This window comes from Mesoplodon mirus (assembly GCF_964341445.2).
Source record: "Mesoplodon mirus genome assembly, chromosome: 4".
NCBI classification, from domain to species: Eukaryota; Metazoa; Chordata; class Mammalia; order Artiodactyla; family Ziphiidae; genus Mesoplodon; species Mesoplodon mirus.
Genome location: NC_138979.1, coordinates 158,082,977 through 158,104,721, shown reverse-complemented (window position 1 = coordinate 158,104,721; position 21,745 = coordinate 158,082,977). Strand labels below are relative to the sequence as shown.

Here is a 21,745-nt window from a genome sequence, read left to right as displayed (position 1 = left end):
ACCATTTGAAACTGAGGGGGAAATGGAAAAGTCAGCCTTTACATAGTTAAGTAGAAGTCAGAGTCCCTACCCTTAACTCAGCTACTGCTTTTTTTTAAACTTCTTAGTTTACATAAATCTTACCTATCCTGGTGACCCAGTTCTAATGCAGGTCTGAAGCAAAACGCTGGGAGCTGCTAAGATGCAGGCACATTTACAAGCATGACCAACTGACAGCTTCAAAACTGACAGACTCAAAAGCCAGACTCAAGGACTAAACGCATAGGAGTCCAAGGATATTCAGCACAAATGATTTCTCTTACCTTACCTAATAAACCCCGAGGACATAAATAAATGTACTACGGCATTAAATAATAATGAATATTCATAATGATGACTTTTAAGCCATCAAGAACAGTTTCATGGTGTTTAGAGTATTTGGTTACAAAGCATTCGAACAAAAAGCAAAGTGTCTGGCACCGGAGTGATGAGCTTCATTCAGCTGATCCGTGTGGCCTCCATCGCCTCTTCCCCACACCTGCTGTCTGTCACTAGTGGAGGTGATGTGTGGTGTGGAGTGGTACCCTCGCCACTGGATGACTAACCTGCTGTAAGACTTCATCTGGGCCAGAGCCTGGTCTTCAAGCTGGTCATTGTTGGATGCAGCACTCAGAGGGCGATGGTTTTCATCACTAGCAGCAAAGAACGAGGCTCTCTGGACTGAAACGGAGAGAAGAAACCATTCAGTATTTTGGAACTGGATCCTGGGCCCTCTCTATGGGGGCCCTCCATTTCTAAAAGAAATGGCCTACACGCACAGTCAGATCTAATCAAGGGGCAGGAATGCATCGGAAACCTTACCTCCCAACCCTTGTAGGAAAAATTTTTTACTGTTTTAGCTGGAAGAGGATAGTAACATTGTAATTTCTCTTTTAAAAACAGTTGTTGTGACTCAACTTCTATTCCAGCTTTTCCCTTGCTCATAAAAGTACCATTCTAGAGGGCTTCCCTGGTGGCGCAGTGGTTGAGAGTCCGCCTGCCGATGCAGGGGACACGGGTTCGTGCCCCGGTCCAGGAAGGTCCCACATGCCGCAGAGCGGCTGGGCCCGTGAGCCATGGCCGCTGAGCCTGCGCGTCCGGAGCCTGTGCTCCGCAATGGGAGAGGCCACAACAGTGAGAGGCCCGCGTACCGCAAAAAAAAAAAAAAAAAAAAAAAAGTACCATTCTATTGTTTCCCTGGAAACAGGCCTCATGCCAAGTTTCCAGACCGATGCTTTCCACTCAGTGACAACATAAAACGCATTAAACAGCTAGTAAAGAGCTAGTACTAAGCTTCTTGAGGCTTCCTGAAGTATGTTTTCCCTAAGACTCCTGGCCACCTTGGTGGGCTTTAGCCTAGGCCCACACCACCTCCGTTTCAAAATACACAGACTTCAGGCTTGAGCCAAGAAACAAAATCAAATTAAAAATAAAAAATCTCCCACTGAAAAACCAAAACTTCTTTGCAGCAACACGGATGGACCTAGAGATTGTCATAGTGAGTGAAGTAAGTCAGACAGAGAAAGACAAATATCATGTGATACCACTTATATGTGGAATCTAAACAAAGGGTACTAATAAACTTATCTACAAAACAGAAGTAGAGTTACAGATGTAGAAAACAAACTTATGGTTACCAGGGGGTAAGGTGGGGAGGGATAAATTGGGAGATTGGGATTGACATGTACACACTACTATATATAAAATAGATAACTAATAAGGACCTACTGTATAGCACAGGGAACTCAATACTCTGTAATGGCCTATATGGGAAAAGAATCAAAAAAAGAATGGGTATATGTATATGTAGAACTGATTCATTTTGCTGTACACCTGAAACACAACATTGTAAATCAACTATACTCCAATAAAAATTAAAACAAAAAACAAAACTGTGATTTTATATGAAGGAGAGTGACCAACACATTGAAATTATAATCAAGTTAGTCCTGGGGAATTGCCATCAGCTAAAATGGGGATTCACTGTTCACTGCCCTGTGGCTGTCTGACTTCTGAATTCCATGGCCTAGGCAACTGGCTGCCCCAGACTGGAGCTTGACTGAAGAGCAACTTTCAATCCTTCCAAGTAAGGGCAATAAAACAAAACCTCAAAACCAATCATCTGCTAGCACCATCATTTTACAAAGACCATTTTAGCATCAAAAAGTCGGGAAGAGGGCTTCCCTGGTGGCGCAGTGGTTGAGAGTCCGCCTGCCGATGCAGGGGACACGGGTTCGTGCCCCGGTCCAGGAGGATCCCACATGCTGCGGAGTGGCTGGGCCTGTGAGCCATGGCCGCTGGGCCTGTGCGTCTGGAGCCTGTGCTCCGCAACGGGAGAGGCCAAAACAGTGAGAGGCCCGTGTACCGCAAAAAAAAAAAAAAAAAAAAAAAAAAAAAAAAAATCGGGAAGGGCAACCTCAGAGTCAGTCTATCAAAAAAAGACCTGTGACAACCTCATGTCAACACACACAGCAATACTTTTAGTTTTTTTCTATTTCAGCAGAGCAGGTCAGCACTAGTCTAAGGGCCTGCATTTAAGGGCCACTGGCTTAATGCAAGCACACAGCCAGTGGGTTGACGTAGGAACGAAGCAGGCAGAAAGCACACCTGCCACCACACACCCGAGAGATGAATGAGAAGAGCAGAGGGGGGAGCCTGGAGACGGGCCAAGCAGGACAAGCATCCTAACAGATCCAACTGTGCGTTGAGCAATGACGTCTTCACGACATGATAAAAAAACTCTCCTGGGGGCTTCCCTGGTGGCGCAGTGGTTGAGAGTCCGCCTGCCGATGCAGGGGATACGGGTTCGTGCCCCGGTCCGGGAAGATCCCACATGCCATGGAGCGGCTGGGCCCGTGAGCCATGGCCGCTGAGCCTGTGCGTCAGGAGCCTGTGCTCCGCAACAGGAGAGGCCACAGCAGTGTGAGAGGCCTGCGTACCGGTAAAAAACAAACAAACAAAAAACCTCTCCCGGACATGTGCTGTTTTCAGTCAAGTGACAGTTGGGATTCCCCTGCACTCTGCCCTTCTCAGATACAGGGAGGCGAGGCATCCGTGTGATGAATTCCTATGTAGAGGAAACACTGGGTTCCACCTGATTAAATCTGACAGTGGGGGCCCCTACCAAGTGCTCAAGAACTGTTAGCTCAACTGGTTTCTGGCTGTGATGGTAAAATGTGCGTGTTGTCAGTGTGTCCAGAGCACTTACACGACCTCAGTGTGGCTGAGCCTGGATCATCAGCAGACTCACCCTCATATGCCTTGGCAGCATCCACCAGGTTGGACCAATCCAAATCCGCAGCAGCGTCGGGCAGGGGCATTAGGCCGGGGTCAGGCATGGGCGTCCTCTGGGTGTCCTGGATGTCATTGAGGGAGCTGTCCGAGGCCGAGAACTCTCCTGCAGGAAGGGACAAGAGATAAGATGCTTCTCATGCCCACAGGAGAACCACTCAAAGTTTTACCCATTTTCTGTTACAATATATTTTTAAGTCATTTGTTACCTGGAATCAGTTTCTAGTCTAACAGGCCATTAGTGGTCATTCTAAAACTGAGTGGAACTGGGAATTGACTTCCTCCAACCTTAATTCACTTTTGTATAACCTCCCACTGTCCCATTTCTAGTGGGGTGAGTCTTGGAAAAGTCAGTCCTGCACCGAGGCAATGTGTCTGCTTTGGCAGGAGCTGCTTGTCTACAGTGGGACCCAGGGCAGCTCCTCAGATTTCCTTGCAGAGTCGAGAGATTCAGGCTGGGGTGAAGGGACCTACTTCAAGAGAGGTGGGTTTTGCAGCCAGGCCAGGGAAGCTTGGTGATGCTTGTTTGAGGGGATAGTAAAGCTTATTTTTATCTGCACTGGAACCTGGGATCTGACTGCCCTCCATGTGGACTCCCTGCATCCCTGGGACTGGTGAGGGACAACCCTGGCCCATGTCTGTCCTGTATCCCAGGAATGGCCGACAGGTTTCTGCAGTTGGATGTATCCAGGGTGGTGTGAGAACCAAATCAGAGCACGTGAGAGTGAGTGCTGGGTCACCCAGCAGAGTTAACATAGGTTAACTGGTGTTGGCATCCTTCTCCTTCCCAAGGACACGCTAAGCAACTCTTGGCATCAGTTTTCTTTTTTTTTGTTTTTTTAACGCACATCTTATAATCTTAAGTTCTTATTTGAGAATGTAAAAATACAAGGTACGACCGACTTCAGCAATCTTAGTTGAGTGACAAGAATAATATAGAAAAGGAAGATAGTTGATAAATGAGTTTATAGGGTTATAATCTTAAGAGTAAAAATGCAGAAAGACAAAAAAAATGGTCCACATCAAAAACACTTAAAAAAATTCAATTATGTAAACTTACGACTAAATAAATCATATTTTTAAAAGATGGTACTCAAGACTCATCACTGGTTGATTACATTTTTTTCTATTTTCTATGTTGTGGAGGTATCTATAGGGTGGAAACTCTATACAGTAGTGTATCTGTATACATCTCTTCCCAGTTTGCTTTCAGTGACATCACTTTGGTAACCTGAAATCAGCTGAGGTAGGAGTATATCTACACCCCAATAACTGGCAAGTGCTGCAAGTCAGGGCCTTTGCCTCCTTCCAGGAGCTGATTGTTAAACGTTTACCAGCACAACAAGAATCATACCTCCAATAAGGACAAAAAGACACTGAGAGATACTCAGCTGGGAAGTGATGTAGTAAACTGTGTTCATTGGGAAGATCATTTTGGTTTTTTTTTTTTTATTCAAACAGAAAGTCACAAAAATTATAATCATCCTCATCAGTTCACTCAGTCCCATGTAATTAATTTTTTTCATCTTGATCTTTTGTTAGCACTTTTATGAATTCATCAGTTTTCCATTAGAGTTCTGAAAATGCTTATTCATTCAGTTCAGCAGTATAGTCAGTCACCAGAAACCTGTACAGTTTTCGATTCACAGCAGCGCAACATCCCAAGCCCCTTCTAAGGTGACAATTTTTTAAAATACAAATATTAAACTACAGTAACAGCTAATCTCTGCTTATCCTGGGGACGGGAGGAATGGGTGAAATGAGCCCCTCTGTGCAGTGGAGGGCATGCTGCTACTGCTCAGGTTCATACAGGTGGAGGAGAGGGAAACGTAGCTCAGGAAATGAAGATGCTCTCAATGGGGCATCAGCTGGGGCAGAAACGAGAGCAGAGCACGTGCCCCCATGAGAAGGGTCACCCGCACAATGTGACTGTAACTCATGCAAACACAAAGCTGAAAGTGAACTTCTCAGTTAAAATCTCTAAGCGACTCTGGAAATAACTGTGTACAATGAATTAAAAAGTTTTGTCAATTATGATAGCCTATAAACCAGAGTACATTTAGTGCTTGCTTTCCCTTTCAAATTACATAAAGAACTGGTTTGAAGTGCAGTTACTAGTTATTAATGTGCTTAACATTAGCAAAATTATGAGTAAATGGAAATCAACAAATGTTGCCTGATATTCAAGGCTCAGTTGTATTTAAACTTGCTCCCACCAAGGGTAAGTAGTTGGAATGATTTACAATGTTGTGTTAGTTTCTGATGTACAGCAAAGTGATTCAGTACATATATATATATATATATATATATATTTTTTTTTCTTTTTCAGATTCTTTGGAACAGACAATTTTCTGTGTTACACACAACCCTTCTGCCTTTTTATCTCTGGGGCCCAAATTTCCACTTGGAAAAAAAGAAGTCGCCCATTCCCCAAACACATCTCAGTATCTCAGTGGTGGTCACACCAACGAGGCCAAGGCGTAGGGATCAGCCCACCAAGGACTGCTCAGTTTAGGGCGTGGGATCACTGTGGCTGCTGCCTGACTTTTAGGAAAGCAAGAAGAGGTGATGGAAGGAGCTGGGAGAGGGTGGCCCGCTCCTTCCCTTCCTCAGTGCCAGGCCTTCAGCCACAGGCTTCACAGGGAAGGTGTGAGGGGAGCAGATTTCCAGGCTGTTCTCTTAGTATGTGAGCTTCCAGAAGGCAGGGCCTACTGTGACATGACCCATGCAGAGAGGCTTTCACAGAGGGTTTATTTTTATCCCTATAAAGGTTAAAAAAAATGGGGAAGTGAAAGAAACATTCAAGGTAGGCAGGAAGTTGTAAGAGGAATGGAGTGCAGGGAGAGTGGTCCCAATGCAGGGAGAGAAGTAGAGAAAAAAAGGCTACTATTTAGGGCACGACTAGGAGGTGGTTTCTAGAGTCCAGATGGTAAAAAGTGGTCATTTTGTGGGTCAACTTTGGTTCATAAACAGTGACCTTTTAGAGCAAAGAGAAATCAGGTTCAAGCCATAGTTGGACCTCTTATGAAGAGGGAGGAGGGGGAAGCTGATGTGATTCTTGAATGATGTCTGCCACAGGGGAGAAGGGGAGAAGGGAACTGTGTAGGAAGCAGGATGGAGATGACGGAGGAACAGTCATGGGAGTGGGTTGAAAACTCAGAAAAGAGGCAGGGAGGAAGCAAACTAGGAAGGCAGGAGATTTAAAGAAAACACTGCTTCAGAGAAGCAGCAGAAGGAAAAGAAATTGGGTATAAATGGACATAGAGAAAAAGCTGCAGAATTCCCTGAAGGAAAAAGGGCAGAAGGGAGGTGGGGTTACAGCCATATGTATAATAAGCAGGCACACAGGTTCCACAATAGGTATCTGCTGTGCTGGGCAATAGTGGGAAGGTAGCTGCAGAATGGAATGGAGTTGGACAGAGGAGAAAGAAAAAAAGCAATTTTTTTTTGGTCCCCGAATATGGCCCTTAATAAAACTGGGATCAAGTAAGGTGATGGAAGAACAAGGCATTTATGAATCAAAGGGAAGAATACGGAAGTACCCGTCATCAATAAGCCTTTTCCTAAATAATACTCACTCAGTGAATGAATGAGTCAACAAGTGAGTGGCCGACACCACAGCTGACAGTCTCACAGCTGGGAAAGACAGAACAATGGTGTGGCTCAGGGAAGCCAGTGGATAAAATTCTCTAAGAAATAACTAATCTGCTGTTAGCCAAATGTGCCCAATCCTAACAGCAGCTGGGATGTTTGGTAAAAATACAATACAAACCACACTTTTGTATTCAAATTCAGCAGGTCTTGGGTGAGGTCTGGAAATCTCTATTTTTAACAAGCATCCCAAAGGAGAGCTTTTACCACATCAGATGCCCCAGTTTTGTGGCTGCTGCACAGTGGCTGCCCCTTGATCGTCTGGCTCTGGAGCCCAAGAGGAGCTCATGTTTCTGGGTCCCATGGGACTCTAACACCTGAAGAGGCAGTTCTTGGCAGGCTACTCCCCCCGCCAACCCCAGGGCACTGCCACAGGCATAGCCTTCTGTTTTGGCACATTTAGAGGCCTACAAGGTGCTCTCAGGGAACAGAGGCCAGTGGACCCAATCTTTGTCTTCTCCATCTGCCTCACTCCAGCTCATAGGCATCTCCAGAAAGGCGCTTATACATACATCTGGTGCCCCAGTACTTATGACTGTCACCTAGCAGACACCTCCAGGTCACTGGTGGTGGTGGTGGTGGGGTGGTGCTTATACTTGTGGTCCCATAGGACTGTACATATGTGCATACTTTAAAAGCTGCTGCCTGAGATTCCGGTTTCCAATCTAAGTGATGACTGAGATCCAACCCTTGGAGACACTGACAGGTCTTGTCAAACCCTCAGCTACTGGAGGCTCTTAAAAATAAACTAGGCTGCTTGGACAATCACAAAAGTTTGAGAGACAACCAAGAGCTAGGGCAGGGTAGGAAGACACGGTTCATCTTCTACATGAGGCCACTCCATCAAAGCTGGGAGAGGTGGCTGTTTTACCTAATACGTAGAAACAAACACAGCATCAAGGAAGATGAAGAAACAAAGGAAAATGTTCCAAATGAAAAACACAAGAAAAATCTCAGGAAAAATTCTCAATGAAATGAAGATAAGTAACTTACCACATAAAGAGTTAAAAATGATGGCCATAAAGATGTTCACGAAGCTTGAGAGAAGAAAGGATGAACACAGTGAGAACTTCAACAAAGACACAGAATGTAAAAGAGAGTACCAAACAGAAGTCACAGAGCTGAAGAATACAGTAACTGAACTGAAAAATACACTAGAGGGGCTCAACATCAGACTAGATGAAGCAGAAGAAAGGATCGGTGAAGTCTAACAGGGTAGAGGAATTCAGTCAATCAGAGAGGCAAAAAGAAAAAAGAATGAAAAACAGTGAAGAAAGCTTAAGGGACATATGGGGCAACATCAAGCGGACCAACATTCACATTATAGGGGTCCCAGGAGGAGAAGAGAGAAAGGGAAGAAAACTTATTTGAAGAAATAATGGCTGAAAACTTCCCTAACCAGGGGAAGGAAACAGATATCTAGATCCATGAAGTCCAGAGAGTTCCAAAAAAGATGAACCCGAAGAAAACCACACCAAAACACATAATTAAAAGGCCAACAGTTAAAGAGAAGGAGAGGGACTTCCCTGGTGGTACAGTGGTTAAGAATCTGCCTGCCAATGCAGGGGACACGGGTTTGAGCCCTGGTCTGGGAAGATCCCACATGCCGCAGAGCAACTAAGCCCGTGTGCCACACCTACTGAGCCCGCGAGCCACAACCACTGAAGCCCGTGCGCCTAGAGACCGTGCTCTGCAGCAAGAGAAGCCATAATGAGAAGCCCGTGCACCACAACTAGAGAAAGCCCGCATGCAGCAACAAAAAACCAACCTAACCAAAAATAAATAAATAAATTAATTAAAAAAAAAGAGGGAATCTTAAAAGCAGGAAGAAAAGAACAACTTGTTACATAGAAGGGAACCCCCCGTTAGACTATCAGCACATTTTTCAGGAGGAACTTTGCAAGACAGAGTGGAGCGGCATGATATATTCAAAGTGATGAAAGGAAAAAACTGCCAACAAAGAATACTCTACCTGGCAAAGCTGTCAATTCAGAATTGAAGGAGAAATAACAGTTTTTCAGATAAGCAAAAGCTAAAGAAGTTCATTACTACACTGGTCTTACAAGAATTGTTAAAGGGACTTCTTTAAGCAGAGAGAAAGAGTGCTAATTAGTAATAAGAAAACATATTAAAGTGTGTATCTCACTGGAAAAGGAAAATATATACTAAAGGTGGTGAACTGACCACTTGTAAAGCTAGTATGAAGGTTAAAAGACAAAAGTAGTAAAAATAACTATAACTATAATAAGTTAAGGGATACGCAAGATAAAAAGATGTAAATTTTATGTAAAAACATGAAATGGGGTGGGGAGTAAAAGTTAGAGCTTTAGAATGTGTTCAAATTTAAGTTGTTCTCAACTTAAAAGACTGTTATAAGTTGTTTTAAGTAAGCCTCATAGTAACCACAAAGCAAAACTCTATAGTATATACACAAAAGATAAAGAGAAAGAAACCAAAGCATGCCACTAAAGAAAGTCATCAAACCACAAAGGAAGACAGTAAAGAAGAAGAAAGGATCAGAGGAACTACAGGCATCCAGAAAACAACAGAACGGTAAAAGTACATAGTTATCGATAATTACTTTAAATGTAAACAAACTAAATTCTTCAATTAAAAGACCTAGAGTGATTGGATAAAAAATATATATCTAATTGCTGCTTCAAGAGATTCACTTCACATGTAAGGACACACACAAAGGGATGGAAAAAGATATTTCATGCAAAAGGAAACCAGAAGAAAGCTGGGGTAGCTATACTTATATCAGATGAAATAGACTTTAAGACAAAGACTGTAGTAAGAGACAAAGATCATGACATAATACTAAAATGGTCATTCAACAACAGAATATAACATTTGTAAATATTTGTGCACATAACCTAGGAGCACCTAAAGATATAAAGCAAATATTAATAGACCTCAATGGAGAATAGACAGGAATACAACAACAACAGGGGACTTTAATACACCACTTTCAACAAATGATAGATCACCCAGACAAAAAAACAATAAAGGACCATTGGCCTTAAATGACATGTTAGACTGATGGTCTTAACAGAAATACAGAACATTCCATTCGAAAGCAACAGAATGCACATTCTTCTCAGGTGCATATGGAATATTCTCCAGGATAGACCATATGTTAGGCCACAGCAAGTCTTACTAAATTTAAAAAGATTAAAACCATATCAAACATCTCTTCTGACCACAGTGGTATGTACCAGAAATTGATTACAGGAGAAAACTGGAAAATTCACAAATAGGTAGAGATTAAACAAACAACATGCTACTGAACAACTGATGGGTCTAAGAAGCAAGAGAAACTTAAAAAATACTTTGAGACAACTGAAAATGGAAATACAACATACCAAATTATGGGATGCAGCAAAAGCAATTCTAAGAGGGAAGTTCATAACAATAAATGCCTACATCAAGAAATGAGAATGATCTCAAAAAACCAAATTTTACCTCTCAAGAAACTAGGAAAAGAAGAAGAATTGAAGCCCACAGTTAGTAGAAGGAAGGAAATAACAAAGATCAGAGCAGGGCTTCCCTGGTGGCGCAGTGGTTGAGAGTCCACCTGCCGATGAAGGGGACACGGGTTTGTGCCCTGGTCCAGGAAGATCCCACATGCCGTGGAGCGGCTGGTCCCGTGAGCCACGGCCGCTGAGCCTGCGCGTCTGGAGCCTGTGCTCCACAATGGGAGAGGCCACAAAAGTGAGAGGCCCGCGTACCACACACACACACACAAAAAATCAGAACAAAATAAATGACCGACTAAAAAGAGAACAGAAAAGGTCAATGAAACTAAGAGCTGGTTCTTTGAAAAAAAATAAACGAAATTGATAAACCTTTAGCTACACTCAGGAAAAAAAAGAGAGGACTCAAAATCAGAAATCAAAGAGGAGATGTTACATCTGATACCACAGAAATACAAGGGATCGTAAGATACTACTATAAACAGTCATATCCAACAAACTGGACAACTTCAAAGAAATGGAACACACAACCTACCAAGACTGAATCATGAAGAAATAGAAGATCTGAACAGACGAATTACTAGTAAGGAGATGGAATCAGTAATCATAAATCTCTCAACAATGAAAGTCAGGACTCAGACAGCTTTACTGATGAATTCTACCAAACATTCAAAGGAGATTTAATACCATTCTTTCTCAAACTCTTCCAAAAAAATAGAAGAAGAGGGAACACTTCCAAACACATTTTACGAGGCCAGCATTACCCTGATATAGAAACCAGACAAGGATGCCACAAGAAAAGAAAATTATAGGCCAATATCCCTAAAAGCATGGATGCAAAACTCCTCAACAAAATATTAGCAAACCTAATTCAACAATATGTTAAGAGGATCATATACCATGTTCAAGTGGGTTTCATTCCAGGGATGTAAGGATGGTTCATCAATGTGATAAACCACATTAACAAAATGAAATATAAAAATCATATGATCATCTCAATAGATGCAGAAAAAGCATTTTACATTTTTAACATCCATTTATGATAAAAACTCTGAACAAAGTGGGTATACAGGGAACACACTTCATCATAATAAAAACCATATATCACAAGCCCACAGGTGATGCCACACTCAACTTTGAAAAGCTGAAAGCTCTAAGGTCAGGAACAAGACAAGATGCCCCCTCTCACCACTTTTATTCAACATAGTATTGGAAGTCCTACCCAGAGCAGTTAGGCAAGAAAAATAAATAAAAGGCATTCAAATCAGAAAGGGAGTAAAACTGTCACTATTTGCAGATAACATATCATATATAGAAAACCTTAAAGACTCCACCAAAAAGCTATTAGAACTAATCAAAGAATTCAGGAAAGTTGTAAGACACACAATCAATACAAAAAAACCTGTTGTTTCTATTCACTAACAAGAAGCTATCAAAAGGATATATTAAGAAAATCCCATCTACAAAAAAGAATAGGGGCTTCCCTGGTGGCGCAGTGGTTGAGAGTCCACCTGCCGATGCAGGGGACACGGGTTCATGCCCCGGTGCGGGAAGATCCCACATGCCGTGGAGCGGCTGGGCCCGTAAGCCATGGCCGCTGAGCCTGTGCGTCCGGAGCCTGTGCTCTGCAACGGGAGAGGCCACAACAATGAGAGGCCCGCGTACCGCAAAAAAAAAAAAAAAAGAATAAAACACCTAGGAATAAATTTAACCAAGGAGGTAAAAGACCTGTACACTGAAAAATACAAGACATTAATGAAAAAACTGACAAAGACACAAATAAATGAAAAGACATTCAATGCTCACGGATTAGAAGAATACTGTTAAAATGTCCATACCACCGAAGCAATCAACATATTCAAAGCAATCCCTATCAAAATTCCCATGGCATATTTTACAGAAATAGAATAAACAATCCTAAAATTTGTATGGAACCACAAGAGACCCTGAATAGCCAAATCAGTGTTGAGAAGAACCAAAAAACTGGAGGCATCATGCTTCCTGATTTCAAATTTTATTACAGAGGTACAATAAAACAGTATGGTAAAAAAAAAAAAAAAAAAAAACCCAGTATGGTATTGGCATAAAAATAGACACATAGATCAATGGAACAGAATAGAGAGCCCAGAAATAAACCCACATATATATGATCAATAAATTTATGACAAAGGAGGCAAGAATATACAATGGGGAAAGGACTATCTTTTTAATAAATGGTGTTGGGAGAACTGTACAGCTACATGCAAAAGAATGAATGTGGACCACTATTTTACACCATATGCAAAAGTTAACTCATAATGGATTAAAGACTTGAATGTAAGACCTGAAACCATAAAAATCCTAGAAGAAAACATACATGGTAAGCTCCTTGACATCAGTCTCGGTGATGATTTTTTGGTTCTGACACCAAAAGCAACAAAAGGAAAAATAAACAAGTGGGACTACATCAAACTAGAAAGCTTCTGCGCAGCAAAGGAAACCATCAAAAAAATGAAAAGGCTACCTACCGAATAGGAGAAGATATTTGCAAATCACATATCTGATAAGGGGTTAATATCCAAAATATGTAAAGAACTCATACAACTCAATAGCAAAAAAGCAAACAATCCGAGTAAGAAATGGGTAGAAGATTTGAATAGACGTGTTCCCAAAGAAGACATACAGATGGCCAACAGGTATATGGAAAGATAGTCAACATCACTCATCATCCAGGAAATGCAAATCGAAACCTACTGAGATGTTATCTCATAACTGTTGAATGGCTATTATCAAAAAGACAACAAATAACAATTGTTGGTGAGAATGTAGAGAAAAGGGAGCCCTTGTGCACTGTTTATGGGAATGTAAATTGGTGCAACCACTATGGAAAACAGTATGGAGGGTCCTCAAAAAATTAAAAATAGAATCACCATATGATCCACCAATTCTACTGGGTATTTAACCAAGGAAATAGAAAACACTAACTCAAAAAGACATGTGCACCCCCATGTTCACTGCAGCATATTTACAATAGCCAAGACATGGAAGCCACCTTAGTGTCCACTGATGGATGAATGGATAAAGAAAATGTGGACACACACACAGTGGAATATTATTCTGCCATAAAAAAGAATGAAAATTTAGAGTCATAGATGTAGAAAACAAACTTATGATTACCAGGGGGGAAAGGAAGAGGAGGGATAAATTGGGAGATTGGGATTGACATGTACACACTACTATATATAAAATAGATAACTACTAAGAACCTACTGTATAGCACGGGGAACTCTATCCAATACTCTGTAATGACCTATATGGGAAAATAATCTAAAAAAGAGTGGATATATGTATATGTAGAATTGATTCACTTTGCTGTACAGCAGAAACTAACCCAACATTGTAAATTAACTATGCTCCAATACAAATTAATTAAAAAAAAGAATGAAATGTTGCCATTTGCAACAACACGGCTGGACCTTGAGGGCACTGTGCTAATTGAAAAATGTCAGAGAAAGACAAATTCTGTATGATCTATCTCACTTATATGTGAAATCTAAAAAAAAAAAAAAAATTGAGCTCACAGATACAGAGAACAGACTGGTGGTTGCCAGAAGTAGGGTGGGGCTAGTGAGAGATGCTGGAGGGAGTCAAAGGTACAAATTTCCAGTTATAAAATAAGTGGGTCATGGGGATATACAGCATGGTGACTATTGTTAATACTGTACTGCATATTTGAAAGCTGCTACAAAAGTAAATCTTAATCTGAAACTAATATAATGTTATATGTCAATTATACCTGAACTGAAAAAAAATAAGCCAAGCCTCCTAGATGACTCTTGTGGTCTGGTGAGGCTCAATCCCTGTGGTCTGGGATTCCAGGTGAGAGGCTGAATGAGGGAGGGGTGGTGAGCCCAGATAATCTGAGCAAGCAAATAGGACTTCCTCTAATTCTCATTCTTGAGCAAACTGAGTGGCACGTGTCTGGGGACACTGGCCATCATCAGCAGGGCTGTTCAGCTGCAGCTGAAGACACACTTACCGTGCAATGACTTCATTCCCAAGGTGTAAGAAGGCCTCCGCAATGGAAGAGACTTGGGGAGAGAAGGGTACGTGCTACTGAAGAGGACATCGTTGGGCAGGGCTTGGTCCAGAAGCGAAGCCCTTGAGGTGAAAAAGTGCTCCCTCTGGCCGCTGTAAATACTCTCATCGGACAGCGTTCTGTGCAAGGCCCGCCTTGAGGTGGGAGTGGTGGGAAAGGGAGACTGAGGAGAGGAGAGTGCGTGGAACTGAAAAACAGCGTCAAGACAACAGAAAGTCAATCTTCTGGGTCACACACCCAACACCGGGGGCGGAGGATGGGTGCATCAACAAAATCACTCTGGTAGACACAACCCTTCAAATCCTGGAGCCCAACAAGAAAGCCTCAAGGTCCACCATCATTGTCTAAATCCTTAAGGGCTAAAATAGGAGTTCCGGGCACTGCATCCTCACAGCCCAGCATGCTGGCTGCAGCCGATCAGTGCTCAGTACAAAATTCAGATGTGGGATTAAGCGGATTCATCACTATCGTGTCATGGTCAACCACAAGACTTTAGGATCAGACAAATATGGGTTTTATTTGAATCCCGTGTCTTTGACCAAATCATGTTATTGCTCTGAGCCCAATTCCTCATCTATGAAATGGGGCCACCTCTCAGGATTATTATGAGGATTCCATGAAACACTGGACTGAGCACAACAGTATGTTATCAGTGGTGTTACGAAATAATATTATGGTCCCCAGCAAAACAGCCATGGTGCCAGGAAGGTATCCTCAGAAGCTTGTCAAGCGACTGCATGTTTGCCAGGCAACAAGAGCCTTTGATCATCACACTATATTCACTCAAATAACAGGTGGCTTTTGAAAGCATTAACTACTAATATTATATTTAATGAGCCTGGGAGATAATTTATTTTTTTAGATGGATTTCTATTCGTGAAATAAAAATAGGGAAGTCATCTTTATAAGTGACAAGTATTTATACAGTTATATATAAATGACAAAAGCTCCAGATAGCTGTATCTCTTGTTAATGTCTTTTGCCTTTGTGACCAGATTTGATTTTTATTTGAGACTTTTCTACAAATAGCAAGCTTCTGAGAATTCCATTCATGGAGAAAAAACAGACACGTTAACAATATTGAAATATCCAGCATCCTGCAAGCCAACAGAGTATGTGATCCATTAACAGAGTTATCCTTATTCAGTTCTTCTTAGTTAATGGTTCACCTTGGCAGGGAGAACAATGTGGAGAACAGGTGAGGATGTGAGTAGGAGGGCTGAGTCACTGCTGGCAGGAAGCCACTGTGAAACTTTCCATGACACTTTGAAGGGATAGAGAGATAATGATATGGCAATGCCTCCATCTAGGAGGCTGAGAACAGAGCTGATGCTCAGACTCATTCATGGGTTCTGAGGTCTAACATGCTTCCGGTCCAACGTGCCAAGGGTTAATCAAGTCAAAGCTACCCACAGTGTGGTATGCACAGTTGCAGCATAAATATGAAAAAGTTATTAATCAAATACATTGTAAATGAGCCCCAGGTGTAGCCAACTGTGTTCACTTTTTAAAATTCACAATGAGTTAAGCCCAAAGTACATACATGCTTACCTTGAAAACTAAGCTGCTGTGATACATGCTTCGTGAGTCTTTAAGTGGGAGGGGACTTGGTATGGAAATTATTTCCCTTCTCACTTCACACAGAAGAGTGGGCATTAGAGAGATTAAATGGGTTGCCAATTGTAAATTAAAAAAAAAAAAAAAGCAGCTCATCTCCCTCCACCTGCAAGGTTCTAGAACTGTCACATAAGGCTCCTGCCTACTAGACCAGATTCCAGATCTCTCTATTCAAAAACTGCTCTCAATCATTTTTAGCACATCTGGGTTTGGCAAAGGGATTTCCTTTTCCAGTGAATATCCCCACCCTGATGATTTTACAGGAGAGAGATTTGCCATCAGTTCTAGTTTCAGCCTCTTTGGGAAATGTTAATATACTTCAAGGTAGTAAACAGTTACCTTGAAGAGATCCTTTGAGCAGTGAGATTTATTCAAAGTTATAACATCCTGCACTAAAGGAGGCAGGGGAGGAGATGGAAGGAAGCAATCTGCTTAGATGCTTTCTATCCGTTAAAAAACAGCAGGACAGGGCTTCCCTGGTGGCGCAGTGGTTGAGAGTCCGCCTGCCGATGCAGGGGACACGGGTTTGTGCCCCAGTCCGGGAGGACCCCACATGCTGTGGAGCGGCTGGGCCCGTGAGCCATGGCCGGTGGGCCTGCGCGTCCGGAGCCTGTGCTCCGCAACGGGAGAGACCACAACAGTGAGAGGCCTGCGTACCACAAAAAAAAGATAAATAAATAAATAAAATAGCAGGACCTAGCCTGGGCCAAGCACGTTGGGATGGCTCCTGACCCCAGCCCTCTTCAACTCCAGTCTTAAAGGTATGTGCACCTATCCAGTCCCCTAGGGCACCCTCTGTCTTCCTTGCAGGTCATACCTGAGATCGCTGAGTGGTGCTGCCCTGTGCTGCCAGACCCTGGGAAAGAACTGCAATACAATGGGTGGCAGACTTGGAAGGGATTTTAGAGAGCATCGGGAAGGGGGATCTCAACTGTGTTCCAAGGAGCCCTAAGGGCTCCTCCCAGCATCACTGCCTGGGGAGAGGAGATGTTCAGGTGGGACCCAAGAGCCCAAGGCACCCCACCCCTCCCATCGGAGAAGTTCTGCTTTCTTAGTTCTACATGTTGGGCTGCCATGTGTAACTAACCGTATTAGGAAGAAAAGGGTTCCTGAACTTTAAAATCACTGGGGCACCATTGATCTAGTCTGGTCTTTTGTTTCAAAGCTGAGAAGCAAGGCCTAGAGAGGGGCATCTTGCTTCAGGTCCGTCTCCTTCCCCTCCTCACTCTTTTCACTCCTCCCGGCTCTCAGTGAAACGGGCTACCCGCACTTGCAATAAGCAAGTATCGGCTCTTCCTAAACACTAGAGCCGCATGAGGCCTCTTCCTTTGGTCTGTATCTGAGAGTACTGTCTGGAGAGCAAGGCTCTCAGTTTGCACTACTTACTGTCTGTTCACTTGCCAGACTCATGCAGCCCTTGGGGAGAATACGGTGATCCCAGCTCTGCCTGCCAGTGAGCTTTCTTAGAATGTTAATAGCTCTGCCCTTTTCCTTGAGATACGAGTTCCACAGCAGCTGCGTGGGGCCCTGCAGCCACCCACCTCTCAGCTCCAGCCTGCCGAGCAGAGCCCTGCCACGTCCTGCAGCAGATATCTCAGTCTGCTGGCAAACGAGCCGGGGAACAACCCCGTCATTTGATATTCATGATGGCTCACTGGTAGCACTTGCTATCTGAGAAAGCCAATGTGGCGTGAGTAGGTTCCAAGTATCACAGCCCAAAGCAGGCTACTCCGTGTACCCTGAGGCCTGATGCAGTGGCTCGGAGCCTTGAGCCAGGCATGGCCTGGAAGACCTCTCAAGGGCATGTTAGCCTTACTGACACAGCAGAGGCACGGCCATTCAGATGATGAGTCTCACAAGACACGCAGAGCTACTTAGCTGAACTCATCTGAAACCAAACCAAAAAGGATGAAACGAGAGAGAAAACAGAGCATATTTCCAGCTCCTGCTTCCAGCCTTTTCACCATAATAGTTTAGCCAGCAGAAGCATTTTCTTTGCAGAGGGTCTCACGGTAATATAGTCACAGCATAAAGAATGTGCATTCCTATTTCAAAAAGGAATGTTAAAGTAATTCACTTTGGAAATAAAAGCCAAGGCCTGAATAAAGGAAGACAGGCATTTGCTTGCAATTATTTCCACTGCATGAGTAAATCAAAAGGATGAAAGCTCTGAGCTTGCTCCTTTCCAAAAATGTTAAACTAAGAATTGGTGGAAAGATTCCTTTCAGGGCAGGTTTTATTTTCCTCTAACCTCAAAGGAAAAATCTGAAATAATTTTTATTTTGAAACTGGTAGTTGAAAATTTTAATATACCTCTTTGGTTTTTGATGGATAAAGAAAGAAGTTTCAAGTACTATCTTTTGCAAGGTTGCTAAGGAAACCATTTGTGCCCTGGGTGATGAGTCAGAACTGTTAAGTGCTGGCTTATAAAACAGAAATTACAGAAGTCCAGAATGGCAAGTCTTTAAAATGATTTATGATGTTAATGTTTATGTTAATAACTGATTGATTTCTCAGCAAAACTCCAGAATGGTCTTTGGAGCACATTTCATCTCTGTAAATGTTGATTTGTAAGTTTAGGAGGTATATCTGACCTGTCTGAAGGAAGACGCACATACACGTGTGGCACACGCATACACAGAGGCATGTACGTGTGCACATAATCTAGAATGGTGACGAGAAAGCCTGGATGAGACAAGACCACACAGCTCATCCAGCTGGGCATGTCTCTCACCCTCTGATCACAGTTTGAGGATGGTGAGTGGTTAAGGAAATATGTCAGCTTCCATTTTCAATCAGTTCTCAAAGGTCTTCTTAAATTAAGCTTTCTAGTCACTTCAAAGAGACTACAAATCATTTAACTAAGAACACAGAGAACAGAAAACATTAAAGTTTGTAGCCATGACCTTCTGGGGGGTGGACTCCCTTCTCTTGGGGCCACCCAGTACACTGCGGACAGGAATACCAAACGCTTGGCGTGAAATACCTTTGGGCCCAGCTAAGCCAACACTGGCTCTGAGCCTGGGAGCATGAGACTGCACATTTTAGAGGACAAGAAAGCAGAGAGCCTTAGGTGGGCTTCAAGGGTCCTCCAAGCTGAGGTGAGCAGAACCCTTCCTCGTGGTCATGCAGAAGTCTGGCCACCAACATACCCACCAACTCTGAGCAAGTTCTCGGGACTTGACGGGGAGGGTGGCTGGGTTCCAGAGCAGGCATTTCTAGTCTGGAATCCTGAGAGTGGAGAGAAGGCTTTACGAAGTGAAGAGAATCTGGGAAGTTCTGAAGGTAAATGTGCAGACTTAGGTTTGCTGGACTAAACAGCATGCAGTGTATGGCTGGTAGGTCTGCCTGGCCAGGGGCAGGGGGCAGAGGCAAGGCCAGAGTGCAGGGTGCTGTGGACACACACAGGGTAGGAAACACACTGGGGGCTACTGTGGAAGGAGGACGAGGACCCTTTGGACAGAAGGCACTAAAGCCCTTTCAGAAAACTTTCTGTCTGACAAGGGAGCCATGGGTGTCTCTGCAGAGTTCTGAGAAGCAATGTCATCTGAGTAATAATGTCAAGAAAGTAGAGCCTGTGCACGGTAAGTAGGATACTGGAAGAAAAAAAGCCATGGGGGTAGGGACAGGTTAATATGAACCCGACTCAAGAGATGTGGCTGCAGGGACTGAGCATCTGGAAAACATGTGAACCAATTACTGGGACAGTTAGGTGATGGCGGGAAGTGGGGTCTGATGAAGAGGAGCTGGGAACCACCACTTCCTGGAGGGTGCAACTGCCCTATTCGGTCTCTCTCTAACTGCTATTTACCCCAAGCTCTACCCTGTACCTTAAAGTTCTTCTGGGATTCAGGAGTTGGGCTTTCCAGATTGATGAGTTTCTTGAGATCCTCCTCAATGGTGGACTTGGAGGTTGGCTTTGGGGATGCCCGGAGGTCCCTGGTTGAGGCACGCAGCCTGGTGTGGGCTATTTCATTGCCATCACTCTGATGACGCCTTGAAAGAAGGGGAAGAGAGGGTAGAAGTTTAGTCGACAAGGTTGACTCAAGGGCACGATGGGCTCTGAAAGAGGTAAGTCAATGGAGAGCTATTAAAGGAGAGAAAAGGAGAATCAATTCTGTTCAATAACATTAGAATCCACTCAGATAAATGCTTGTTAGAGAAACAAGACCAATATGAAATACAAAATAAAAAGCCTGAAGAATAAATCACTCTTTCATAGGAAACTATTAACTCCACTAAGCCAAAATTAGCAACAGACTTATTAATAAAAGCCCACAGGGTATGAATCCCAAATGCAATCTTTGTACAAACAAAAACAAAGTCATTGACTGAATCATTTATTTTTTGCTGGACTAGTTTGTCAAAAAGTTCTTCATGTTCAGAGGTGGTCACTTACTTTCTAACAGTCCCTCTGGTGCCTCCTGGCCCATTTAGGAATTGCAATGGGAAGGCTGTGATTAATAGCACCAAAGGGACAAGTGTGGTCTTAGCACCAGAGGGGCGATTATTCTGAAGTTTGTTCTTCAGACATACTCTTTCCTAGAAGACTTAAGATTCTCAAATCTGAATGTTTTACAATCTATCTTATTGAAGGAATGTGTCAGAGAAACAATTTAAGACAAGTTTCACTTAGGGGAAAAAAAAAAAAATCTCCCTACCAAACCACCCTCTTCCCAGCCCCTAGCCCGGCCTCCTCTCTTGCAGAAAATTGCCCAAGCTTTTCTGTTCTCTGTCATGTTAAAAGCAAAATACCCAGCAAGAGGGCTTCCCTGGTGGCACAGTGGTTGAGAGTCCGCTTGCCGATGCAGGGGACATGGGTTCGTGCCCTGGTCCAGGAAGATCCCACATGCCGCGGAGCGGCTGGGCCCGTGAGCCGTGGCCACTGAGCCTGCGCATCCGGAGCCTGTGCTCCACAAAGGGAGAGGCCACGACAGTGAGAGGCCCGCATACCGGAAAAAAAAACCAGCAAGAGAAGCAAAAGAATCCTTACTTTCTTGTGTCCATAAATCCCACAGAGTTTATGGTTCCTTCGGGTTTCTTCCATCCAATTAGGTACTTGCTAGTAGCGCCCTGGCGAGGGTAGAAAGTCCTAGGGCCGGAGGAGGAGGAGGAGGATGAGAAGGAAGGAACGAGCTGCGAGGAGGTGGCAGGATGCAGTTCTTCTTTTGGTGAACTTCTGGCACTGGTGAAGACAACTGGGCTGGCAGAGTGTCGGGAGCTCAGAGTACTGAGGAGAAGCAGGACAGAGATAAAACGGCGCGCTGTGCGAGTGTGCATCCCTGGGGTCAGTATGTCAGGTATAAAAGCGTCATCCAGGACAGGGGTTATGGCCAGGTTAAAGAACAATGAATATTTCATAAAATATTAATGGGGCTGGCTGGCCTTCCTTGCTTTCTCGCTTTAATTTAAATGTCTGCTGTCAAAGTGAAAGATGGTGACTGGGGCTTATTCTGCACTTTAAGTTGAAAAGTAAAAATAGTTAAGACAGTGAGGGACACTCTGAAGTAGGCTAGCACCGCTGAAGTTTGTGACAGTGAAGTCTAGAAGAGGCACGTGGCGGGGGGGGGGAGCCGGCAGTAAAAGGTCTGGAGGTATCAACGGCTCTCTCTTC

General features: G+C 43.5%; 1 protein-coding gene across 1 annotated transcript in view; it reads right to left on the bottom strand.

The window, feature by feature from the left end:
* The window catches only part of SIPA1L1 (signal induced proliferation associated 1 like 1), a 135,333-nt gene that overhangs the window by 3,155 nt on the left and 110,433 nt on the right, over nt 1-21,745 (bottom strand). The window contains exons 16-20 of the mRNA XM_082617702.1: nt 21,125-21,361; nt 19,962-20,127; nt 14,455-14,701; nt 3,269-3,415; nt 585-699 (exon numbers count right to left, since the gene is read on the bottom strand). Of these exons, the coding sequence (XP_082473828.1) occupies nt 585-699; nt 3,269-3,415; nt 14,455-14,701; nt 19,962-20,127; nt 21,125-21,361 (912 nt within the window). The remainder of the gene's footprint in view (nt 1-584; nt 700-3,268; nt 3,416-14,454; nt 14,702-19,961; nt 20,128-21,124; nt 21,362-21,745) is intronic.